Source organism: Dendrobium catenatum, unplaced genomic scaffold, assembly GCF_001605985.2.
Source record: "Dendrobium catenatum unplaced genomic scaffold, ASM160598v2 fragScaff_scaffold_847, whole genome shotgun sequence".
Lineage (NCBI taxonomy): Eukaryota > Viridiplantae > Streptophyta > Magnoliopsida > Asparagales > Orchidaceae > Dendrobium > Dendrobium catenatum.
The window spans coordinates 4,170,875-4,195,928 of record NW_021319309.1 but is presented as its reverse complement, the minus strand read 5'-3'; the positions used below and the strand labels follow the sequence as shown (position 1 = coordinate 4,195,928).

Sequence of the window (25,054 nt, the reverse complement as noted above, 5' to 3'; positions counted from 1 at the left end):
CTGATTGTTTTACAGTTTATACTTATTGTTCAATGCTTTTCTACTTGTAGCAGCTGGTAGCTGACTAGGGGTGTCAATATTTGACACGACCTGAAAATTCGGCCTAAAAGTTTCGGGCTCGGGTCAACACCGGGTAGAGTTTGGGTTAGGGATTTCTGCTCGTTTTTAAAATCGGTTCGGGTTCGGGTTGACCCGGAAATTCGAATCAACCTGGTTTGACCCTTTTTTTTATTTAGGAGGGTTTTAAAATATTATTATGAAATAAGTAAATGCTATTTCCAAAAAATAATAAATTATGCTGCCCAAATTGAATTAAGCTTGATTTATTTTAAATTGGTTGAAGTAAATCTTACATTAATTTGATTTAGGTTTAAATAAATTGAATTAATAAAAAAAATTATTAAAACATCCTGAAGCGGGTCAGGTTCGGGTCGAAAAAATCAACCCGTTTGCAAAAATTGGGTCGGGTTCGAGTATTATATATGACATTATTTTAAAGTAATTTAATGGTTTTGATTTGAATTCTTTTTAATAAAAAAAATATATCATTAAAATCAGATTAAATATAATGAATCAGAACCAAATTTGATTGATTTTAAATTTTAATAAGATCATCATTGGATTAGATCTAATTTGCGTACTAAATTTATTAAATTTAGAGTTCATTTAATTGGAAAATAAAAATGGGATTATTATATAATATTGAATTTCATTATTAAATAATTTTAAAATATATGAAATTCTAAATCAATTAAAATAATTTTTTTAATTTTTATTGGATTTTCTTGGCTATTTATACCTATCTATAATTTTCTTACATTATTAGATTTAAAATAAAAACTAATAAACTCTAGGTTTAATAATAAAATGATTAAATGACTTAGAAATAAAAAAAAAAAAGCATTAGTAATTCAAAAGAAATGAGAAAATGTTCAAAAAAAAAAAATTATGAATTTACAAAATTACAAAGATTAATATATTGAATAATTTGAAATATCATCATGCTTATAATAAAATCTTCTTTTACAAACCCCTAAGTTAAATATTTAAATATCAAAAAAAGCACAAAAGACTCTTTTTGCCTCTAGGATTTTATAGTCTTCACCCCTTAAGCGAGGTGTAAATCTTACTATGTTTAAATGCTTTAGATAATAAAATTCACCTTAAGGTGAATATTATACATTTAAAGTATTCTTTAAATCATTAGATAAAAATGAAACCACATATCCCTTTAAAGCTATAAATCAATAAGAATTTAAATTGAAAGCACCCATGAATTAAATTTAACAATTTAAAATTGAGATTAAGGCTTCGTTTGGGATGACTTTTCTATTGCTTCTTAAATTAATTTTTTAGTTTAAAAATTAAAATTTTTATACTAGAAAGTTACTTTAAGAAGCAGTTAAAAAGCCATCCCAAACGAAGCCTGATGGCTTTCTAGTTGCTTCTTAAAGCAGTTTTTTAGTATAAATATTTAAATTTTTGCAATAGAAAGCTGCTTTAAGAAGTATCAAGAAAGCCGTCTCAAACGAAGCTTAAGGCTTTGTCTAGAACATATTTCTTACTCCTTTTTAAAGTAGCTTTTTAATACAAAAGTTTATAATTCCATACTTTTTTGCTGCAAAAAAATTATTTTAAAAAACAATAAAAAAGCTGTCACAAATGAAGCCTAAAACACACACTCATAACTTTATATGTGGTGTTCGATGGAACGCCAGCTTTAGCCTCTCTAGAGTATGATATTTTTTTTATTGTATTTTAGTTTTATATTTTCTTATATGATATTCAATATTTCATTTCATTAGAATATTCTTTTTTAGCTATTGCTACTAAACCAAAACATGTTTAGTTGAAAAAAAATAAAAATCTAAAGTTATGTGATTATAAACCAAAACCAAAATTTGATTGAAAACTAATATAAAAATTTAATTGCAAATCAAACCCTTATGTACGAAAAAGTAGCTAAGAACATCAACATTTTTTAAAGATTTTATTTTACTTTTGAATATATTATAAACTATTATTTCTATCTTTGAAGATGATTTATTATTTTCTATATCATAATTGATTACAAAATAGATTCTTCAACATAGAAAAGTTGAGCAAAAGTGAGATTTTGCAATTAAAGGCTAGTTGATTTACGAGCGATTGAACTTCTTGAATGAGGGATAATTGGAGCAGGGGAAGAAGAAGCTATTGATTTTGACTTCATCTGGGATAATTTTCTTACTGCTTTTTAAAATAACTTTTTAGTATAAAAATTTCATGTTTAAAAAAGTTTTTGTACTAAAAAATGCTTTAAAAAGTAGTAAGAAAGTTGTCCTAAACGAAGCCTATAGCAGATTTAAAAAAAAAGTGCTTCGAAGTTGAAATGAAGCATCAAGGCCATATTTAAAGCTCACGGGCGTTATAGATTGCAAAAGGCGCTTTTGGCTCCTATGAAGATGTGAAAATTAGTTTTAATTCTCAGACATTCTCAACCTTGTAGGGTGATTAGTGGTGTAAGTGAGTCAAGTCGACACGTGACTCGACTCTGGGTTGGTCGATGAATGGCTCAAGAGCCGAGCTCGATGAGCTAACGAGTCAATATTGAGCTAGCCTCAACTCGATTCATTAACACACAAGCTAATTTGCTTACAAAATATTAATATAGAATCCGATTAAAATATATAATCATTCATATTTTCTTATATTAAGTGATTATTTATTAAATTTCTTATTTTTAATCAGTTTATTATAATAATCGTTTGAATCATAACCATTTTCACTTTTTCATAATAAATGAATCAGCTTGTGAGCCAACTCGAACTCATAAAATAAAGCTTGAGCTCGAGCTTGGGCTCAATTAATTAATCAAGCTCAAGCTCAAATCAAGAATAACTCAAGCTTAATTCGACTCGTTTATGACCTGAAAGGTGGTTAAATGAATGGCAGGAGACGAATTGAATATCTAATTTTGATAATAGAGAATTCATAGAAATTTTTTTTAATAGCCTTTCTCATAATATAGATCAAGCATTTTTAACATAAAGGATACATTTAATAAGAAAAATTAAGGATATAAAAAAGAGCTGAGTTATTTTTTTAATTTATTTGTATTATGAGTCCAGTCAAATTTCCGGTCCGAATACTGCGTTAAATTAGGTCAAAAACCCTTGAGATTTGCCGCCTTACTGCACGCATACTTCGGGTGCGGATAAATAAATAAAGGGCTCGGGAAGCTGAGACGCTCTATTCATCGCCTTCATCGCACAGCACAACCCTAGCAATGATCTACGACGTGAACTCTCCCCTCTTCCGCTCCTTCCTCAGCCAGAAGGGCGGATCTTCGGATAAGCGGTACCATCCTTTCTTTTCCTTCCGTTCTAGTGCTATTTCTTACTAGGGATTGCTTTACTTTATTTTGTTTCCAATATTTCTTTTGCTATTTTGTTGAGAAGTTTGAAAAGCTCTTTACTTTTTGTGCTAATGCCTGGCACACCTGGATGGTTGTGTGTGAAGAAATCATACTTTTTATCAGAAAATATCATTGTTCAATAGGAAACTCCAAAGGTTGAGCAAGTTCTATTTTCTTTGGATTTTATCATTACTTGTTCTTTACCACAAAAATATTTTGGTTTTGTCTCTGAATTATGCCCATTATTAAACCCTATTAGTGTTATCCAAGAATCGAGCTTGATTTATGTTTTTAGAACATCAAGCTGCTAGTTGATATGACACCAAAAGGTTTATCCGATCAAGCACACATTTTGATGTAATATTTGAGCTCTAATGTTCTGTAATTAAATTCATGATCATTCAAATTTTGATTTGAGCAAATTTATAGTTGTCCAATGAACCCAAATCAAGCGCTTGAAATGTGGTTGGAATTTTTTGGACATTAATTGGATGACTAGAGGATCTCTGAATCTTGCATGCTATAGTGGGAGAACAATATTATGGGACATTTTCTCATAGACATCAGATTGTAAAAGTTTATCATTATAGTTGTTGACTACTTTATTAGATGGGTAGTGGCCAAAATGTATGTTAGTATTATGGAAGCATTTAGAACAATATAATTTGTCTCTTTGGCCTCCCTACAAAGATCATTGTTGATATTAGGTCACATTTCCCTTAGAAGGTTTTTATATCCTTGTAAAAAATTTCCATATGTAACTACTTCATGCACTTGTAGCTCATCCTTAGGTGAATGGATGTATCAAGGCTATTAATCAAAATATGCTAAAAATGATTATAAATGTGTTTTAGAAAGGTAGGAGGCGATGAGTTGGAGAGCTCCTCAATGTTCTTTAGGTCAACTACACTACCTCATGAACTCTATCAAGTGACCTAAGCTTCAATATAAACTATTATTATGATTGGCATTAGAGTCCCAAGCCTAAGTGTTCAGATCTTCGATCTTAGAAATAATGAAGGCAAACATCGATATAACTTAGACCTTCACCCACATTGATGTGATGCGGCCCTATTTAAGATTGCCCCTACCACTAAAGGGTAGCTCGCCTGTTCAACTAGGGGGTGAAGCCCTAACCTATCGCTATTGGAGACTTGGATTTGCGCAGTCTCAAAGCTCCAGGAAAGGGACTTCAATGCAATAAACTTTTATCCCTCTTAGTGAGCCCCTATGTGGTTGCAGCTATGGTCAAGCCATGAACATTCAAATTTAAAGAAAAAATGCTACCTAATTTTAGAATATAAGAAATATTTGTAAGTATTATCAGTGACTCTTGGCACGCACATGTAGATTTCTTTTTTTTTTTTTTGGAATAAATTTCCCTATAATCTTAATATAATATCATTTTTTATCAAAATAATAAAGTCTAGTTCCTTTTTCTCAAATTTTTTTTGTGTCATAAAATTTTTTCTTTGCTAGGCATGGTCATAATAATGACTTCGAAAATGAACTAATAGTTTAAAGAAAGACCAATCTTTGAACATGATTTGATATGTGAACTTTGTCGCATCTCAATTAAAAAGTGATCGATTTTAAGGTGAGTTTAATTTGATCTCTTCTACTACAAGTTAAATTTCAATGAGCAACACCCTAGGATAGGTCAATAATCATTGGTGGATTTCGCTCTTTCTTTCAACATGTTAAGATTAAGGGAAACACCCTAGAAAAATAATCTATGATAGGATAAATTTCTTAGAGGATTTCTAGCGATTGTCCTCCATATAAACTAGAGCCTTTAGGCTACTTGAGGAATTTAGTTAAACCACAAATTCTTCAAACCTTTTGACAACTCACCTTGTTACAACTCATAATTATTTTCCATGTTAGTTTAGGAGGATTACTGTTTGGCAACCTAGATGCAACAACTATATTGGCATCTGATGAGATTCTATATTTATATAAAGATTAACATACCCTCACTCCTGATGATTTGGTGTGCAGAAAACAATAATGTCTATATAGTAACACATGAAGACATGAAAATAAAAAATAAATATATATCTAAGAGATAAATAACATATGAGAAGAGATACTCTTTTATATGAAAGTAACGTACTCCTTATCATTAAAGATTGTTTACTTTTCAACTCACTTGCAACATCACCTTCAAAATATGAGGGGTTTTTGGATGACTGGTTGGGAGGTAGCCCCTCAACAATTGCTTTGCACCAAATTAACTTATTTTAAAAACCCTTAGATATAATCTCTCTCTAAACATTGACGCTTCAAGTCCTTCATCGTAATTTCAAATATTTTATCAAGAGAGTCTCGAATACAATCCTGATCACACTACTAGAGGCCATAGAGTTCTTTAAAGTCTAAGGATATTTGTTATCTCAACATCAGCTTCTGATTTAATAGTTTCTTTTTTTAGCAGCAATTTTGCAAATTTCTTTTTCATTTAAATAGTTTTCTTCTCTGCCGTAAGTGCATTGAAGTCCTTTTCTCTCTAGTTGATTTTTGCCTATATCTCAACCAACTTATCATGAGAATGATCAATCTCTTGATGTTATAAAGAAAGGGAAGTTGATATAGTTGTCAATTCAGCTTGAGGCCCCACTAATTTGTCCTTTAGGGTCATTTATTCATTGGCCTTAGCAATCAACCATTTGTTCATACTCTCCTTGTAAGTGTTTAATCTTTATAAACTCCATGTTTCATTCATCAAGCTGAGTGCTTGGGCCTCAAACTTCATCTTTTAAATCATTTATTATAAACATACACATATGTTAAACTAAAGTGCAAATTGAATATTTTGTTAAAAGAAAGAGAGTGGAGATAGCCTACCAACTTATTTGCTCAATGCCAATACATATATGTTTTAGCGCCCCATTTAGGATGTGTAACTTTGAAAGTTGAACCTCTTATCAAGGTTCAAGTTGATAATATCATCATAAATTATTAGGGGACAGTTGCTTTCCCTCAACGATTGCTGCTTTCAGTTACTCAACCATTCACTTTTTTGTTCTTTAAAGGTGAAGACTTATTATTACAACTTTTTGAAGGACTTTTAGATAAAATTTGAGGGCACTAAGAATCGCCCTGATCTTTGCTAGATTTCTTCAAAGAGATGTGATCTTCTTGCCCAAATGGAAAGATCAGACTTGAATAATATATCCTTCATATTAGATTGATGAATATATTGCAACTTATACTGAATACTCTACATTTTGGATATTAAAGACTTTAAATATTTCCTCCTCTAATGATGTGAGTTGGATTCGGTAGCTTCTTCAGTCTTTTCTAGTTTTCTTTTTTTGGGGCAAACCTCAAATTTTTCTTCAAAAAAAATCAATTGGACTAATTCATAGAAAGTTATCATTTTTATAATCCTATCACTTTTTGCTACTGCATGAAACATGCCTTGGAGTATCACATATAAATGTGCACATTTTAGATAAATATCAAATATTTAATTTTGCTCCACGTTCATTGAAGAAAAAAATTAAGCCTTAAATGATTATCATATCTCTACACGAAAATTGTGAGACAGTAATGTTGCATGCAGTAATGATCTCAATTAGTTTAGAGACGAGAGGGAATCTCAACTTCACACATACAGCCATTTTATAAATAGTGATATACACTGGAGGAAAGCGTGCTTGGTCATACTTTCTAGGGGGTGAGAACAACCATGTCATTTGGCAATGAACCTTTTTATAAATTATCACAAGACCATTATTGATAATAGTAGGCGCAATTTTATCAATCATTATCATACTACTTAGTTTTGTTTGGCCATCATCTTTTAAAAATATATTATGAGTATATTTTCAAACAAAAAGAAAAATTTGAGAAATAAAATTTCTGACTTTAGTATTCTGATGTATATTCTTTTTTCCTTGGCAGTTTTTTTGATAGTCTTTTACCCACAATCTAAAAAATTTGAAATAAAATAATCATATGAATTCAGGGATCAATGAGTTTTCCTTCCAACAACATTCAAAATATCAAAAATTTTACTTGTTTAATACCTTAGTAAATTTCTATTTGACAATAAAATCGTGTTGGAATTATCAATCAGCCACCACTAGATTTTCTTAGAAAAATATGCTTTATTTAAAATTTTGAAAAAAAATTAAATCTGTACACTCAAAGGATTCTCTTTGGAAAATAAAATTGATTCCAATGAAAAAAATTTAAAGAATGTGGTTATTGAAGGGATAGATTTGATGAAGTGACACTTTATAATTTTTGTAGCCTATCAATGAAAGTATTTTGACATGAAAAAATTTATGAAAATGACTTTTACAACCACATAAAATTTGAAATTTTTTTATAACTATTTTGGTTGTAGAAATTATTGAATACAACATGACGACTCATTTACCAAGACATCTGAAAATAGATGTTTCTCCAAAATTCAAAATAATAGAATTACGTCTCAAAAATTTTGGGTGAAGCATGTATATACATATGATCATTCATGAAAAATTTTGATAAATATTTCATGAATAAAGAAGAAAACTCAGCAAGTCAAAATCACTAATAAATAGAGCCTAGATGCCGAGCAAATTTTTTGCATTTTTTGTCGAGCATTTTTTTTTATTAGCATCTCAGCATCGCTTTTTTAATAATTAGCTAATATGCTATCCTCAATCCTATCCTTTTTTGCCAAATATTGAGGACAATTTTCTTTCTATGATAGAAATTGAAGTTTTAAAAGAAGGTAGAAAATCTCATATCTAAATCCGATCTATTCAATAATGACAGTTGATACATTTTTTTTAAAAAAATCGTAGCTTCGCTTTAGGGGTTACAAATCCTAATTGCCTTTAATAATTAAAATCCTACTAGCCAATTTTTTCTTCCTTTGCATAGAAAAATTAGAGTTCATGATAGGAAAATCATGCCTTTCCCCTAACACCAATTTGGGTATTTATAAATACGTGTGAGGAGGTGAAGAAGAGAAAATCTATTATTATTATTTTTTTATTTTTCATACATACATACATACATATTTGCTTTCACTTCCTTAGCTCTTCACTAATCTATAAAAAACCATTATTGATGTTAGGAAGAAGCATGTTTCTCCCTTGTAATCTTTGATTTTTCTTTGTAAAAATCTAAAAGACTATCTGATAGAAGTTTTATTATTGGTGGAGGTAAAGGTTTGCAACCCTTATGGAGAGGCTTCAGTCTCCCCTTTAAAAAATGTCGATTGTCAATATTGGAAGGATTAAATTTAAATATTAGATTTTTCCCCCCATTTTGAGATTTTGATTTTCTTCCCATAGGAAGAGAATTATCACAGTTTGTCATAAAAATGGAAGAATAGAAGATAATAGGAATGTTAATTATCGATAAAGTGAGGCGGAGATGCTGACCAAAAGATTTTCCTACAATATTCACAAAATTCACTTGATATTTTGGATCTATTTATGGGCAGTTATGATGATTTTTTGCTGAGTTTTTCCTCTTTATTCATGTCATATTAGTTAGTTTTTTCAACAAATGATTATCTATATATGCATCTATCACACAAAAAAAATTTTGACACATGATTTCATCATTTTTTATTTTTGGATGAATTTCTATTTTTGGATGTCTTGGTGTATGAATCATGATGTTATTGATTAGAAATTTCTAAAATCTTTTTGTGGTTGTTGTTGAAGTTGTTGGCCATCTTTATAAAAAAATTTATGTCAAAATATCCTTGTTGATAGCCTAGAAAAATTATAAGTTGTGTCTTTATCAATTCTATTTCTTCAATAACCACCGACTTTGAATTTTTTTGCAACTTATGCTTTGCTTGGAATCAATTGAAATTTTCAGGCCTGCCTTTATGTGCAGATTCTTCCAGAATTTTTAATAAAATCTATATATTTTTTAAAATTATGTAGTGGTAATTGATTGATAATTCTGTCACTATGTTATTACCTTAGAAAATTTCATTGGGCATTAAATAATTGATTTTTTGGTGTTTTTTATTGACATTTGAAAGAATGGCCATTGATCTTTGCGTTCATATGATTTTTTACTTCTAAATTTTAAGACTATGGGCGAAAGATTATTACAAAAGTTATCTAAATTTTGTTTGAAACATTAGGGTGAGAGAAATATATTCGAATGCTAAGGTAAAAAATAATAATTTTCTTGAATTTTTCTTTTTGTTTGAATATATGCATTGTATACTTTTGCAAGATGATGGACAGAAAATCAATAGGGATGATAGTAATTGACAATGTTGCTTTCACTATTATCAATGTAGTCTAGCCTTTATTTTGGAGCAGATTTTATTTTTCTTCCATTAAAAAAAAAAGGTGGGAAAGGAAAGAAATAAAATGTGTGTGCTCACAAAGACGTGCACAATGGAATGTGCATGGGAATGCACGCTTTCTTTGATCATGCTAGCAAAAAATTACAAGGTGCATGGTTATTCATGCTTAGGCATCTGCTTGGTGGGGCCGCACTAATATTGGTAGCAATGAAAAGTGGCCAACCAATTTGGCTACAAATGCACATTCTAGCCTGATTTTGGGACACATTCTAGGTTTTTGGGTCCATGGGATCTTTTTCAACTTTAAAATATGATTTTGATACTTTCAGAATCTAATGTGCCTTTACAATTAATTTTGATACATTATTGAGCCTTTATAACCAATCAGTGGTGATGTTTTTTTTTATTTGAAAATTTTGACTTTAAAATTTAGAATTAGCTGAAATTTGTTTTAAAGGTTTGATTATGCTCCAAAATTATAAAAATTGAGTTTAGAACAATGAAAAAAAGATTTTGATAACCTCAATGATGGAAAAGACTTATCTGGGTTCAAAATTAGGCCCGAACGAACTTGGCAGCTAAATTGCCTGCTTGATTGACCTACCGTATTTCACTTCCAGCGCCATCAATGCTTTTGATGTTGGCTCACGTAGTGCTTAAATCCATCGTGCCTTCTCACGTGTGGTTTAGCGTTTGCCTTTGGGCATGTGCGCCTATTTGATTTGATTTGATTTTTTTTTATTTCTTTTATTTTCTCTCCTTTTCAAAAAAAGGAGAACAATAATGCTTATCCCAAGAATTTCTAAAATGATATATATATATATATATATATATATATATATATATATATTTCACTTCGTCAGCTCTTCACTTGAATCTATAAAACCCTTGTTGATGTTAGGAAGAAGCATGTTTCTACCTTGTAAGCTTTGATTTTTCTTTGTAAATGTCTAAAAGAGTATCTGACAGAAGTTTTATTATTGGCGGAGGTTAATGTTTGCAACCGCTTCGGTCTTCCCTTAAAAGCTGTCGATTGTCAATATTGATGGGTTCAGATTTAAATGTTAGATTTTTTTGTCCCATTTTGATTTTTGAGGTTTTGATTTTCTTCCCATAGGAAGATAATTATCCTCACAGTTTGGCCAAAAAATGTAAGAATAGAAAGATGATGTGACAGCTAATTATGGAGATACTGATCAAAAGATTTTCCTCGAAAATTCACCTGATATTTTGGATCTATTCATGGGCAGTTGTGATCATTTTTTGCGAAGTTTATCCTCTTTATTCATGTCATATTTGTCTATTTTTTTCAGCGAATGATTATCTATATATGCATGTGTCACCTAAATTTTTTTTAAACACATGATTTCATCATTTTTTATTTTTGGAGGAATTTCTATTTTTGATGTCTTGGTTTATGAATCATCATATTATTGATTAGAAGTTTCTAAAATGTTTTTGTGTTTGTAGTTGAAATTGTTGGCCATCTTTATAAATTTTTGTATGTCAAAATACCCTCCTTGATAGCATAGAAAAATTATTAAGTCATGCCTTTATCAAATGTATTCCTTCAATAACCGCTAACGTTGAAGTTTTTTGTGACTTATGCTTTCATTGCAATCAATTGAAATTTTTGTGACTTATGCCAAGTTGTGTAAGCTAACACAATTTTTTTTTTCTACGGTAATATTCTACTTCCTGTTTTAAATTTAATTAGTAGGTATTTAATGTCATTAACTATTAATTAGCTAGAATTTATTGTGACTAGTAGTTTATTTTTTGTGATGTAGGTCCTCAATTATAATTACATGAATTTGAATATAATTGGTAACTTTTGAAACGGTTAATTTTCACTAATTAACTGCACTTGCGTCATCAATTTCTTATTCTTAGGAGCTAATTTAATTTTAAGCTGCTAATTAATTACAATTGGAATATATTTATAATAACAAGTTTTAGGCTTGATCCATCCTCTCTTTTTTTAGCTTTTTTTAATTTAAGAAAATCAACGTTTATATATCAAAACAAAACTTTGAAGGTTTTAATTAAAAATTAAAGAATAAGGCTAAAATCCTTATTTCCTCTCTCTCCCTATTGATTTAATATTCCTCTTATGTTTTTACTTTAACGGCTCCTAGGATATTTTCTTCTTCAGTTCCTAAGAATATAAGCTGGCTTGACTTAGGTTGGAGCTCAAAAAATTGATTACTTTAGTCAACGCAAGCTCAAGAGGAGGTGGCTCAAGCCCTTGTGATGGTGGTGGATATTCTTTTGATGAGATTAATGGCTAAACAAATTTATGGATTTGTAGTTTAATAATAAAGAAAGTTTTTGAGTTTATGGTGTAATGGTGAGGAGTTTGTTGGGGTGCTGTGGAAGTAATATCAAGATTAGCCTAGATTGAATTAATTTGGAAGATTATTTTAGACTTTAGATAATGGATTTTAGGTGAGGTAAATAACTATAAATTCTTTTGGAAGCTTAGTTTAGAATGTGTACTTATGATATGGAGTATATGATTATATTTTGTGGTGTTTAGGTGGGTGTTGAGGGGGTAGGGAATAAGACTAGGTCCTAGTTTTATCTTGTTTGGCTGAGAGCTATAAATGAGGTTTTGGAGGGGTTTTGCGGCTTTGGTTGGGTATTGGTTGATCTTGGAGGAAGCTTAGGGTCTCGAGGGAGATGTTAAAGACTTAAAGTGATTTAGAGTAGGTGTTTAAGAGAGAAGGTCAGCTAAATTGTTAACAAAATGATAACTGCCTTATTTCATTAAAAAAAAAAGATACACTTGAAGCCACGAAGCCAAAATCAAAATGGAAGTTTTGGCTCCAAAAATATCTATATCACATTAAAATCTCAATTAAATCTAATTGATTATTGGGAAAGCCTTAGGTTCAAATTGGCCTAATGGGTTGGCTAATTTGTCCACTAAAATCCAACTTGACTTATATAGATGTGTCAAAATGGGTGCCAAGGTATAACCTTATGAACTTGAAATCCTGTCCTCGGTGTGCGTGACACGCCGGTCAGCCATCTATACACGTTTTTCTTAGCGTGGGAGGAGGAAACCTGCGATGAGGTAGGTAGGCTATGTACACATTTTTTTTAGCGTGGCGAGAACAACTTTAAATACCCGTACGCGCCACAATGCCTTCGGGGAAATTACTGTGCATTTTTAAACAGGTATCCTGAAGACCCATACATGCTTTTTTTAGTGTGGTGGGATTGAATCATTGAAGATCATGGTCATAGTATCTATAAACACCTATCATACACGTTTTTCTTAGAGTGGTGGGAAGTCTAGTTCCCTACATTTCCCCCAAATAGGGGATATGTTGGGATGTTGCCGAATTTCAAAGTGAAATGCATAGAAATCGAACAATAAGGAATTTGAATTGTACAACAGAAAGCAGATACCTCTGAAGACCCATACACTCTTTTCTTAGCATGGTGAGATTGAAGACTACGGTCACGGTGTCTATGAACATCTACCATACATGTTTTTCTTAGCATGGTCGCCCATACTCTCTAAATTTCCCCCAAATGGGGGATATGTTGGGATGCTGCTGAAATTTAGACTAAAGCGCACAAAGCTTAAACAACAAGAAGGCCTAACTTGAGCAGCAATACAAAGGACCTGTACTTGAAAAGAAATGCGCAGAACTTGAATAACTATGCATGGAACTGAACCTGAACCTGAACCAAACAAATAGGGGACCTGAACTGAACAACAAGGAACATAACCTTAAAATGCAAAAATGCACAATAATAATCAAAATACAAATGTCAAATAATAATTTTGATTATTCAAATAAATATCAACAAACATCAAATCAATAGTAGGGGACGTGATGTACAATACTTTGATGCATATAGATTATGAATGTTAATCAATCCACAAAAATTACAAAACAAATATCAACCATCAATGCCTGAATACATAACACATAATGAACGATGCTAGTTGATACATAATAGATGTAGTCGATTCCTATAATAGTCCCTACGAGGTCAAATGCACTGTACTTGCAACCAACAACAGACAGTTGCAGAATGCATGGACTTGTTCCACATATATTAATGAAATTCCCAACACAAGCAACAACGCTTGTAGATTGAGATGACAACACTGACAATTGATGAAAGTTGACTTATTATGCAAGCAATATGCAGCCTGTAGATTAAAACAAAGACACCTGAAATTACAATGGAAACCTATCATGCATACAACATATTATATCAAGACAACAGGCACCAAATACAATAATACCTCATGGTCAATATCAATGACCCGCATGCAACTATTGTAGCTGCAAGCAAGTACACGAATACCACCTATGAATGTTGAAGGTGGGAATGATGCAACAACTTATTTGTGGATAACAAATGTGGGAATATTGCAAGTACAATGAATCCCCTATGGACACAAATACGTACAACACCTACAGCAGCGATGATTGAGATGTTGTATGGAGAATCTCCTGTGAACATAACACGTACAATACCTACAACTACGATGATTGAGATGTTGCGAGTACGTCAGATATGAAGGTGACCCGATGTACGAAGGAAGTCCGTTGATACGTCGTCAAAGGGAGATTCCAATAATGACAAGAAGTTAAATGATTTTATAAATGATTCTGTAGAGTCAAAGAATGATCAGTTAAAAAAATATTTCATCTTCTCACCTTTATAGAGATACCAAAGACTTCTGATAATTGCAAATATCTGTGATGTGTTGTAAGAAACTTGTCGACCGCTGTCAGTGGGAGGCCTCAATTACAACATTGTTGATGTGATGTCGAATGATTTTATTAATGATTATGTAGAGTCAAAGACTGAGCACTTAAAGAAAAAAAAATAAGAGAGAAAATATCTTATTCTATCAACTCTTTAAAAATACCAAGGCTCCCAAGAATGTGCTGCGTTATTAGCCCCTCAATTCAATGTCCCACCCTTGTGACGAGTCAAAGACAAAACAATATAACGACATATCAATCGAGCCTCCGGTCTCATCAGCTTATGTTATCTCATCTATCACAAAACGACCTCATGTTATTTAGATGTGTTTACTCAATCGAAACAAGGATCGATTGATTCATATATCCAATCTCCAATGAATGAGAAAAGGGAGTATGTATTAAAATAACAAAGTACTTCGTAGCAGTTGGGTGACAACTGACAACACTACGATCCACTTGTAAGCAAAAGTGGGGAATCAATAGTAAAAATTACGGGCCGTTAAAGTACAACACCATGCCACCAGATCTGCAACACCCGTACAAGCATACATAAGACGTCAACAAAGCCCTAAATAAAACCCCGTGCATTTAGCAGCGATAGTCATCAATGCAGCCAGACACCCCTCTGCACCACATGTAAACATTTTAGAATGCCCCCTCATATATGCATTGCACTTGCATGATAAATTGTTGCATATGTATGTGTCATAATTTATAGCATGCATTACACAAGCATGCCATATGACATCACTGTTGTATGTTAAAAGAACCTCTTGCATAAGCAGAGGGTTTCATTCTAGTATGTCATTTGACACTATAGCTGTACTTTAAAATCATCCTCCTGCATAAGCAGAGGGTTTTACTCTAGAGTGTCATTTGACACTACAATTGTATTGCAAAAATCATATCATGCATACATGCGAATGCATCATGTGAAATGCGTCCAACGGCATATACCTACATAGGCCCTGACATGCGTGTTGTAGGTACACACGTGACGCCTGAGAATGCCGCACATGTTAAGAAATGAATTTAGATTCAAACCTGATCATCTGTCGACAAGTAGATAGAGTTGACATGGTTCAATCAACAAAATATAACAACCCATAAATTCCTCGATGATGACCGTGTTGAATGTAAATCTCAACCGGAGGGGATTATATATTTTCAAATACCTTTAAACTTTCACAAAATACAAATATTTTCAAATGACCCCATATACCCCGATGATGGTCGTGTTGAATACAAATCTCAATTGGAGGAGTTAATTTTAGTCCTTTAAAATACCTCTAAATGCCATAAATCCAAAAATACCCGAAATCTAAGATATTTAAAATTGAAACTAACAATCAAATCACTTAAAGCTTAAAAACTCATTCATCATCCGCAACAGCTTGCCGAAGTGAATAAATCTAAAACTACTCCGGCTCACAAAGAACTAATGCCTAGTCGTGAATATACTAGGATTCATTCTCAATTTGTCTCTTACCAGTAAGGACGTGGCACATGTCATCTAACCAGTGATTTCGTCGCAAGATGGCACAATACCTACGGTTTTACCGCTAAATGGCACCGCCGGTAAATGATTATGATCGGGACCCTCTGAATCGGGTGGTTCGCCGTAAAATAGCATCATTATATTATGATCATGGTCAGCGCCTGTATGCTCCCCAATGACATCAAATCATTGTGTAATGAATCAGTAAGATATAATTGATAGGGCATAAAGTCCTCTATTAACTAAGATGGATTCAAATTTGTTCCCTTAGACAAATATCTACTCCAAGTCTACAAGGTATCCTTGGACGACGCAACCCATGACTATTGACATGGATCCTTCTATCAGGTTGGGTCTATTACCTCATATGACTAAGTAGACTAGAGACTACGATGGCCCGGGATGATGGAACCATGGGTTCCTAATCGGGTTCATCATCATTCCCCCACCATCCGCTTTAAGCGCAAGATGGTGAAATATCCAAATTTTAAATACCGAATTTTCAAAACCCAAGCCCATGCTGCTATTATATGTCGGATACCGCGTATCTACCGATACGACGTATTCATTGACGACTAGCCTTAATCGAAAGTTCTCTCTCTTGATCGGGAGGAGTAATTAACTATAGGGGCTTTCGCCTCTAGGAAACCATAACTCAGATCATCAAGTCCTTGCAAAATGAGGGCGAAATATCTGGGTGTCTTATCTGCAATCCCAATCTGCCTTTCTAAAATTTCCCTTAAACTTGATCCGTTAAAACTTCCTCCGAGCGCAAGCAAAAAAAAGAAAAGCAAAAGAGCGCGGGAAGGCCAGGGCGCGAATTTTTGGAGCCCCCATCGAAATTTCATTAATGGTTAACTTTAAGTATGTAATTTTGGCCAAGCTTATAAAGAAGATTCAAAGTGGTGTACCTTCATTTATGCCCTTTTCAAATACTATAATTATAATTGGTAAGAGAACTGTCAAAATATGTAGAAACTTAAACAAGGGAGAAAAATATTTGGAAGATAAATAACCTGATATTAGTAGAAAGACTAGAGTATATTTTATGAAATTTTAGTGGGTGTTATATTAATATTACTTTTTAAAATTAGGATATAATGATACCTGCACAGATAGGCTTAATTTCTTTTATCTATTACATAGGGTATTGGACAAATAGATGAGGCTGAAATTTCCTTAAGAGTTAAGTGGTTAAATGAAGGATTGCTATAAGTGTATTATGAGATATGACAATGTTATGGGGACTTAAATATGGATATATTGCTAAAATTAAGCTAGTTATGTTGTATGAATAAGTGTTGGCTATAAAAAAATCATCAATAACCAAGTTTAGCATTGCAAAATGAGAGCGTTAAGGTAGATATGCGCCATAGCTAAGAAGGGTAGATAGATAAATGGTTGTACTCAAGGGAGTGTATGAGAAGCATCTATTAAAGAAAAGATAGTGAAAAGTAAAGGGAGTTAAGGTTGCTTAATCTTATACAACACTAGATAGAAAATGCTCTTATAAAATAATTAGATAATATTAATGTTGAAAGAATAGGAAGGGAAATAGATAGACTAACTTGGATAGTTGTTGTGTGAAAATTTTTGGGTAGAATGAGTTAACACCTGATGCAACATTTGACCTGAACTCATGGAGAATGAGAATTCTTAAATCTGATCTTTAATAGTTGGGATGTCTAATAGTAATCACCATCCATTTTATACTCAAAATAGTAAACATTATCTTTATAAGATTCGATAATGGCACGCTGGCTGTTTACTGTTGATATGTTACATCGGAGTTATAATTATTTCCAAGTAGTTGAATGCAGTTTTGAGATGATCAGATGTTTTCTGTCTTGGTTGCTTCCTTATTTAAGGTTGACATCATATATTCTTATGTTGACTTGTATACAAAATACGAAAAAAAAAAGAGGCTCAAATCGTATACCTGTTTGATGTAAAATTTCCTTGCCGAATCAGATTAGTAACGCGAGCTAGCTCATTGCGAAGGTAAAGATGTTTCTCCCTTTTGCGTGCTTCTTTGGCTAAATACCGTGAATCCTCTGAACTCTCAGATTTAGTAAACCTGGGATTTACGATAGAAGAGGGAAACAATGGATTTAACTGGTTGAGAGATTTAACAGTTCTATAAATCTTTGTTTGGGAAGGATTTAGTTTAAATCTGCATAAATCCTATTGTCAAGCAGCCCTTCTACTGCATAAAGAGGGAAACTGAGGATTTAACGAGCTGTGATATTTAACAATTCCACAAATACTACTCAAATCCAGCATAAATCCTGTATCCGAACAATCCTCTCAAATCTGCATAAATCTTGTTCAAATACTGCATAATTCCTGTAAACCGACAGCCTTTTGCATAAATACTACTCAAATCCTATTAATTATTAATATTTATAATTAATGACATAAATAATTATTAATTATGATTGATTATCATTGATCATACTTAATTTTTTATTTTAAATTAATTATAGTTAATTGTTATTAATTATAATTAATTTAATTATAATTAATATAAAAAAAGAGAAAGGAGGAGAAGAAAAATGTGCCTTGAGCCTCGTAGATCTCCAACATCGACCTTGATTCAGTCTTTGACGTCGATGTCATTGCTGTCGTTGCCCCGACACAACCGACAACACTGTCGTCGACCCCTACGTAAGGTGTAAAGGTCCAAACCTTGTTCTCGACGCTTGCAGCGTAATGGGCAACCACTTATGCACGTTTTACTTAGCACGGTAGGAGGAAGCTCGATGCGGTGCTTGTGAAGAGGTAGGTGATCCTCGTGTGCGCTTTTCTTAGCATTGCAGGGAAAAAACTATGCATTTTCAAACATGTACCCCTGAAAGCCTATGCACATCTTTCTTGATATGGTGTAAGATTGAAAATTACGATTGTGATGTTATATGACACTAACTGTGCACGCATTTCTTGACGTGGTGAGGTTGAAGATTACGGTTGCGGTGTCATACGACATCGACCGTGCACATATTTCTTGGCGTGGCAGGAAAGCTATGACTCCCCAAATGTCTCCCAAATGTGGGATATGGAGTGTTGCCGAAATTTAGACTTAAATGCATAGAATATGAATAATGAGATGACCTAACTTGAACAACAATACATGGGACCTGATTGCAATATAATGCAGGGAACATGACAATGCAACTGAAAAACAAGGAACAAAACACTAACTTCTAGAATGCACAAATAACTTAAAAATGCAAATCCTAAAATGCATTTCAAGTCATTCAAACAAATTTGCATGAGTAAATAACATGGGACTTGTGATGAACAAGGCCTTGATGCACACAGGCAATAAATGATAATCAATTTATAGCATCTAAGCAATTACAAGTGAACATCAATCACCAATATCTGTAAGAGACATGGCACATAATGAATGATGCTGACTGATGTATGATGAATGTAATGAACTCCTACAATAAGTCTCCATGCAGTTGAATGCACTGTACTTGCAAGCAACAACATTTACAAGCAATAGCAAAAAGTCTATCATGCACAAAATAAACCAAATAAAGATCTATCATGCACAGAATAAACCAAATAAAGATGACAACTGACAACAGGCACTGAATGTAGCGATGCCTTGCAGTCAATGCCAACAGCTTGCATGCAACTAATACTACTGCCAATAAATATGCCAGCCCACTTGTGATTGATGATGGTGGATACGATGCAAGTGCATTGGCTCCTCTACAAGCATATCCAAGGAGATTGCAGTAGATGTGCAAATAAGGAACATATGATGTGACAATAGATATGCAAGCTGACGACAAAAGCTCGCTTGTAAATGATGACAACAGACGAGCGGTGGATGTAATAATTTCCTATCAATCAAGGTCAATTGTCTTGCATATGTATGTGGTAGTCTCCTATGAACACAAAGCCAATGTGCATGAGAGAGTTGACGATAAATTTAATTCAGCCGGCGTCCAACATAAAATTAGGTGAATGCACTAATTTGAAGGCAAGCAAAGACGGTTGATATGACCTATGTGTGGATAATAACAATGGATATCTCGCAAGTACATCGAATCCCCTGTAGACACAAATGCATATGCTAATTGCAAACAACTGTAGGAAGCCCATCAAGCTACAGTAGTCCACCTACAGGTGATGACAAACAATGTGCAGTAGATGCCAGATCATCCCTGCAATCACCTACCATTCAATGCCAGGCAAATGCACTTATCTCTTGCAAGCAGGGATAGTCGATTTGCAACAAATGCTTGAGAACTTGGGTTGTATGCGACTTCTTGCCTGTTGAAAGTGACAGGTGACCTGTAGAGACACTTACAAATAATCATGGATGATTTATTGTGCTATAATAGCCTACCCGTGGACGACAATAGAAGATATGTACCTAACAAAGCATACCCGTATGTGGCAGTAAAAGGCTTGTGATGCATACAACAGTGCCCCCTACAGAAACCTACAAGCAGCGATAATTGAGATGTTGCGAATATATTGGGTATAAAGGCAACTCGATGTACGAAAGAAACTCGTTGACACATCATCAAAGAAAGATTCCAATTGTGACGCAAAATTAAATGACTGTATGAATAATTTTGTAGAATCAAAGAATGAGCACTTGAAGAAAAGAGAGAGAGAGAAGACGTCTCAATCTATCATATCTTCAAAAATACTAATGCTCCTGAAAATATGTTGTGTTATTTGGGAGAAGATCCAAAGAGCAAGGCTCGTAGCCCAATATCCTACATATGCATCATAAATACACATAACGGGCCCCTCGAGTACACTATTCTTGAGTCGTAGAAGAAGCTCTATGTACCATGTGTATATCATATACTAGAATGTCGTTGAGACATCAAAGATGACCTTGTACTATGTAATATTTATGCTTTGAGGAGACTACCTCGTGATGAGTCGAAGACAAAGCAATCTAACAAGGCATTAGCCAAGCCTTCGGTCTCATCAGATGAGGATACCTCATCTATCACAGATTGACATCATGTCGTTTGGATGTACTTACCCAGTCTAAGCAAGGACTAAATGACTTGTAGATCTGATCTCTCGAAGAATGAGAAAATGTAGCTTACATCAGAATAATGAAGTACCTCATGGATATGCCGAATGATAATGCTACGATTCACCTGTAAGCAAAAGCAGGAAGTCATTTTAAAAAGCCTCCCCAATGTACATAAATATTCAAAATTTCAAAAATACCATAACTCAAGATATTTAAAAATAAAACTAATCATTAAGCACTTAAAGCTTAAATACCTATCCACCCTCCCTAAAAGTTTGCCGAGGTGGATAAATCTGAAAACTTTTTTAGCTCACAAAGAGCTAATGTCTAGTCGAGAATATCACTAGGATGCATTCTCAATCTGTCTTTTGTCAGTCAGGATGTGACACGTGTCATCTAATCGGTGGTTTCACTGTCAAATAGCACCACACCTATAGTTTTGTTGCTAAATGACAAGATAGGTAAACGATTATGATCGAAACCGTCTGAACCAGGTGGTTTGCCGCCAAATGAAACCACTAAATTATGGTCATTCTTAGTGCCCGTATGTTCTCCAATTGTATTAAATCCTTGAGATATGAATCAATAGGATATGCTCAATAGTGCACAAAACCTTATGTCAGTTAAGGTGGATTCAAGTTTATCCTCCTAGATAAATACTCATCCCAGGTCTACAAGGTACCTTTGGACGAAGTAACTCATGGCTGCCGACAAGGATCCTTTTGTCAAGTTGGGTCGACTACTTTGACTAAGTAGATTAGGAACCATGATGACCCGGGATGATGAAACCATAGGATCATGATCAGGCTCATCATCATTCACCTCACCATCCGCTTTAAGTGTAAGATGATGAAATTTCAAATTTTAAAATACCAACTAATGCTGCTACTATATGTCGGATATCACGTATATACGGATACGATGTATTCCAGAGGCGGATCAAGCTTTTTTTTTCAGGGTGGGCAAAATTTTAATTAATTAGATAACAATAATAATAATAACAAAAATAAAATAAATAATAATAAAATAAATTTTTTAAAATAATTTAATCAACATGATGCTATCAATTTTATAAGAGGAATTTTTATCATTTATCTTCCAATTTAATATTGATTTTAGTAATAATATAAGTTGGAGTGTAGTCATATACGTTATGATGAAGCTAGACCCTAACTTAGAGAAAAATAATAATAAATAAGCTTAATGTTATCTAACTTGAGGGAAAAAAAGATAATTAAACCAGAAAGTATGCATAATATTTAATGGATTTAAGAATCTCACAAATCATAAATTAATAAAAAATAATTGGATTTCAATGCAATGCAACAACAAATAATTAAAAAAACAGCCAAACAAAAAATAAGATTTATTTGTATAACAAAAAATAGGATTTATTTGTATACATATTATAAATTTTTTTCTCTTATTTCTTAGAATTCCTTTTATACCCAACTTATAAATCATAAGACACTTCTTTTTCCATTGGATAAAGTTTCACTCATAATACAAACTAGAAAGTAAGTACATTACATTTTTGTGATTTCTTCAACCAATATGTCTTCCTCTTCCTAAATGATGGGCAAAATAATTTTTTTAGGGGGCTCAAAATTTCAAATTAACCTCCATAAAGACTTTTTTTTTTTTTTTAGGGTGGGCATTTGCGCACTGTAGACTATATGGGATCCGCCCATGATGTATTCATTTAATGACTAGCCTGGAACTAAAGTTCTCTCTCGTTATTGGGAGGGGTAATTAACTATAGTGCGCCTATAGGAAACCAGAACTCATATCATAAAGTCCTCGCAAATGAGGGCGAAATTTTTGGGTAATGTCTTATTTCAAACCCAATGATACATTCTGAAAATTTACCCCAAAACCAAATTTTGGGAGCCCACATCTCATAAACTTAACGTTTCCCAGGAATATATATAACTGACCATCTCAGTAGATGGTAGCGTCTTTATGGTGATTAAACCAATATTCAATATGTTAAATGTCGTAATTTAATATTTGATGTCTCAATGGTATCTATAAAGCAGCTTTGCTCTGCTCTATTTACTGCAACATACTAGATTTTTTTCTTTTTTTGTTTGGTAAATGATCTTTGATCCAAGTCATTTTTGGTTGATTTGAACAGGAAAAATGAAGAGCAGAAGCCAAAGGAGCAGAGGCCAAAGGCAAGTGAGAACAAGCCTGTCATGACCGAGTGACTCAATAACTTGGAACAACAAAGAGTAGTATTTCCCTTTCTAGTCTGTTATAACATTGTTGCTATGATGAACCTTTTAGTTTACCAGCTTTGCCTTTGTTGATGTATCTGTAATGTTCTGTAACTCTCATTTCCTTGTCCATACTGACTTGTATTAATCATAAAAAATCAACTTTATTAAGTTAACCAATAGTTCTATGGCGTCTTGCTCAAAAGTTGTGTCAGTATCTTTATATATATTACAGAGAGGAAGAGTTGGTTCTTCGGCATTTTGTCGTGTAAATTGGGTTAGTTTTAGGCTTCATTTAGGACGGCTTTCTTACTGCTTCTTAAAGCGGATTTTTAATAAAAAATTAAAATTTGTTTACTAAAAAACCGCTTTAAGAAGCAGTAAGAAAGCTGTCTCAAACAAAGCCTTAAGCTTTGCGTTTAAGCAATTAAAAATTTGCAATTATACTATTTAACTGTAATTTGTTTATATATTTACTAAGCTTTCACACAAGTAGAAAAATGTCATGGTTCCAAACATAATTGCATTTCATTTGGGAAAAATTGTGCTGTTTTAAGTTTTGTTTGGGACAATTTTTTTACTGATTTATAAAGCATCTTTTTAGTATATAGATTAATTTGAATGTGAAGATGGTATAGAGAGAGAGAGAGAGTATTATGGTAGGGAGAAGGAATATTTCATAAAGTTTTGTGAGCACATAGAAGGGTAATTTTGAAAATAATGCAACATTTATTCAAACTCTAGTGATAGGGAGGAGGCAAAAATGTTCTTGGCTGGAGAAAGAAGAATCCAACTAGAAATTGGCATGTGCCATGTGATATTTTTATGAAGAATTAAATAATGTTCTTGGTAATTAAAAAAAAAAAGTTTTAAGGAACTTTGGAAGAATTATTTGTCATTCTAAAAGGAGCATGAAAATTTAAATAAAGTGATTTCATGATTTCTTAATATGAGAAATGAATATTATATATATTTTGAAAATGAAATTATTTTTCTTGATTATTCTTTAAACATAAAACTAGAAAGAGAAAATATTTTATTAATAATGAAACTTTATTTTATTTTCAATCACGAGTAAATGAGTAGAATATTTGTGTAATTAAGTTAAGCTTGTTTAAATCTCGTTGAGCTCGAGTTCGACTCGTTAAAAAAATTTATAGGCAAGTTCATTTGGAAAGTTCGAACTTGACTCGATTGTTAAGCTTGATTTTTTAATTAGATAATTTTTTTTTTAATTTTTTAAAATAGAATTTTTACTTTAAATTTGAAATTAATTTAAAAAGGGAAAAAATTATGTAATGCTAATTTAAATTAAATTTTGAATATATTTTAAATTAATTGAGTGTTTAAATGAGTTTATGTACCGATCAGATTGAGCTTGAGCCCGAGTTTATTTAATATACAAACTTGATATGCTCCTTGAGCATGATCTTTCGACTTGGTAAACTCGACTCTTTAAATTAAAATTTGAATATATTTTAAATTAATTGAGTATCTAAATGAGTTTATGTACCGATCAGATTGAGCTTGCGTTCGAGTTTATTTAATATACAAATTTGAGCATAGGCTCCTTGAGCATGATCTTTCGACTTGGTAAACTCCATTCTTTAACTTGTTAACAAGTCGAGCTCAAGCCAGCTTACGAACATATTGGGCTCAATTACATTCCTAAAAGTACACCAAACTGGCCAGTATAGTTGCCATTTTATAATTGATGAAAAAGAATATTCGCATAGAAGTTAAAAGGTGAAGCTCAATCGCACAAAAATATTACGCACCTCTTTTTGGTTCGTTGGTCTGGAGTGTGACTTAGAACTAAGAGGTCGTTGATTTGAGTCTCACGTATGTGTTATATTTGTTTAGAAAAATTATTACATGCGTTGTCTGAACGTATCCGG

The 25,054-nt window shown here is 32.6% G+C and overlaps 1 protein-coding gene across 1 annotated transcript; it reads left to right on the top strand.

Annotated features, from left to right (window-relative positions):
• The first annotated feature begins 3,164 nt into the window (after positions 1 to 3,164).
• On the top strand, positions 3,165 to 23,361 carry LOC110111714 (wound-induced basic protein). Its single transcript, XM_020843707.2, has 2 exons — positions 3,165 to 3,339; positions 23,075 to 23,361. Exons 1-2 carry the CDS (start codon positions 3,269 to 3,271, stop codon positions 23,145 to 23,147), a joined length of 144 nt encoding a protein of 47 aa, XP_020699366.1. The 5' UTR covers positions 3,165 to 3,268; the 3' UTR covers positions 23,148 to 23,361.
• The last annotated feature ends 1,693 nt before the right edge of the window (positions 23,362 to 25,054 follow it).

Excerpts from the sequence above, each read along its gene's own strand:
- LOC110111714 (XM_020843707.2), top strand. The coding sequence starts at position 3,269 with ATGATCTACGACGTGAACTCTCCCCTCTTCCGCTCCTTCCTCAGCCAG. Across the intron at positions 3,340-23,074 it reads GGCGGATCTTCGGATAAGCG|GAAAAATGAAGAGCAGAAGC; the intron begins GTACCATCCTTT and ends TGATTTGAACAG.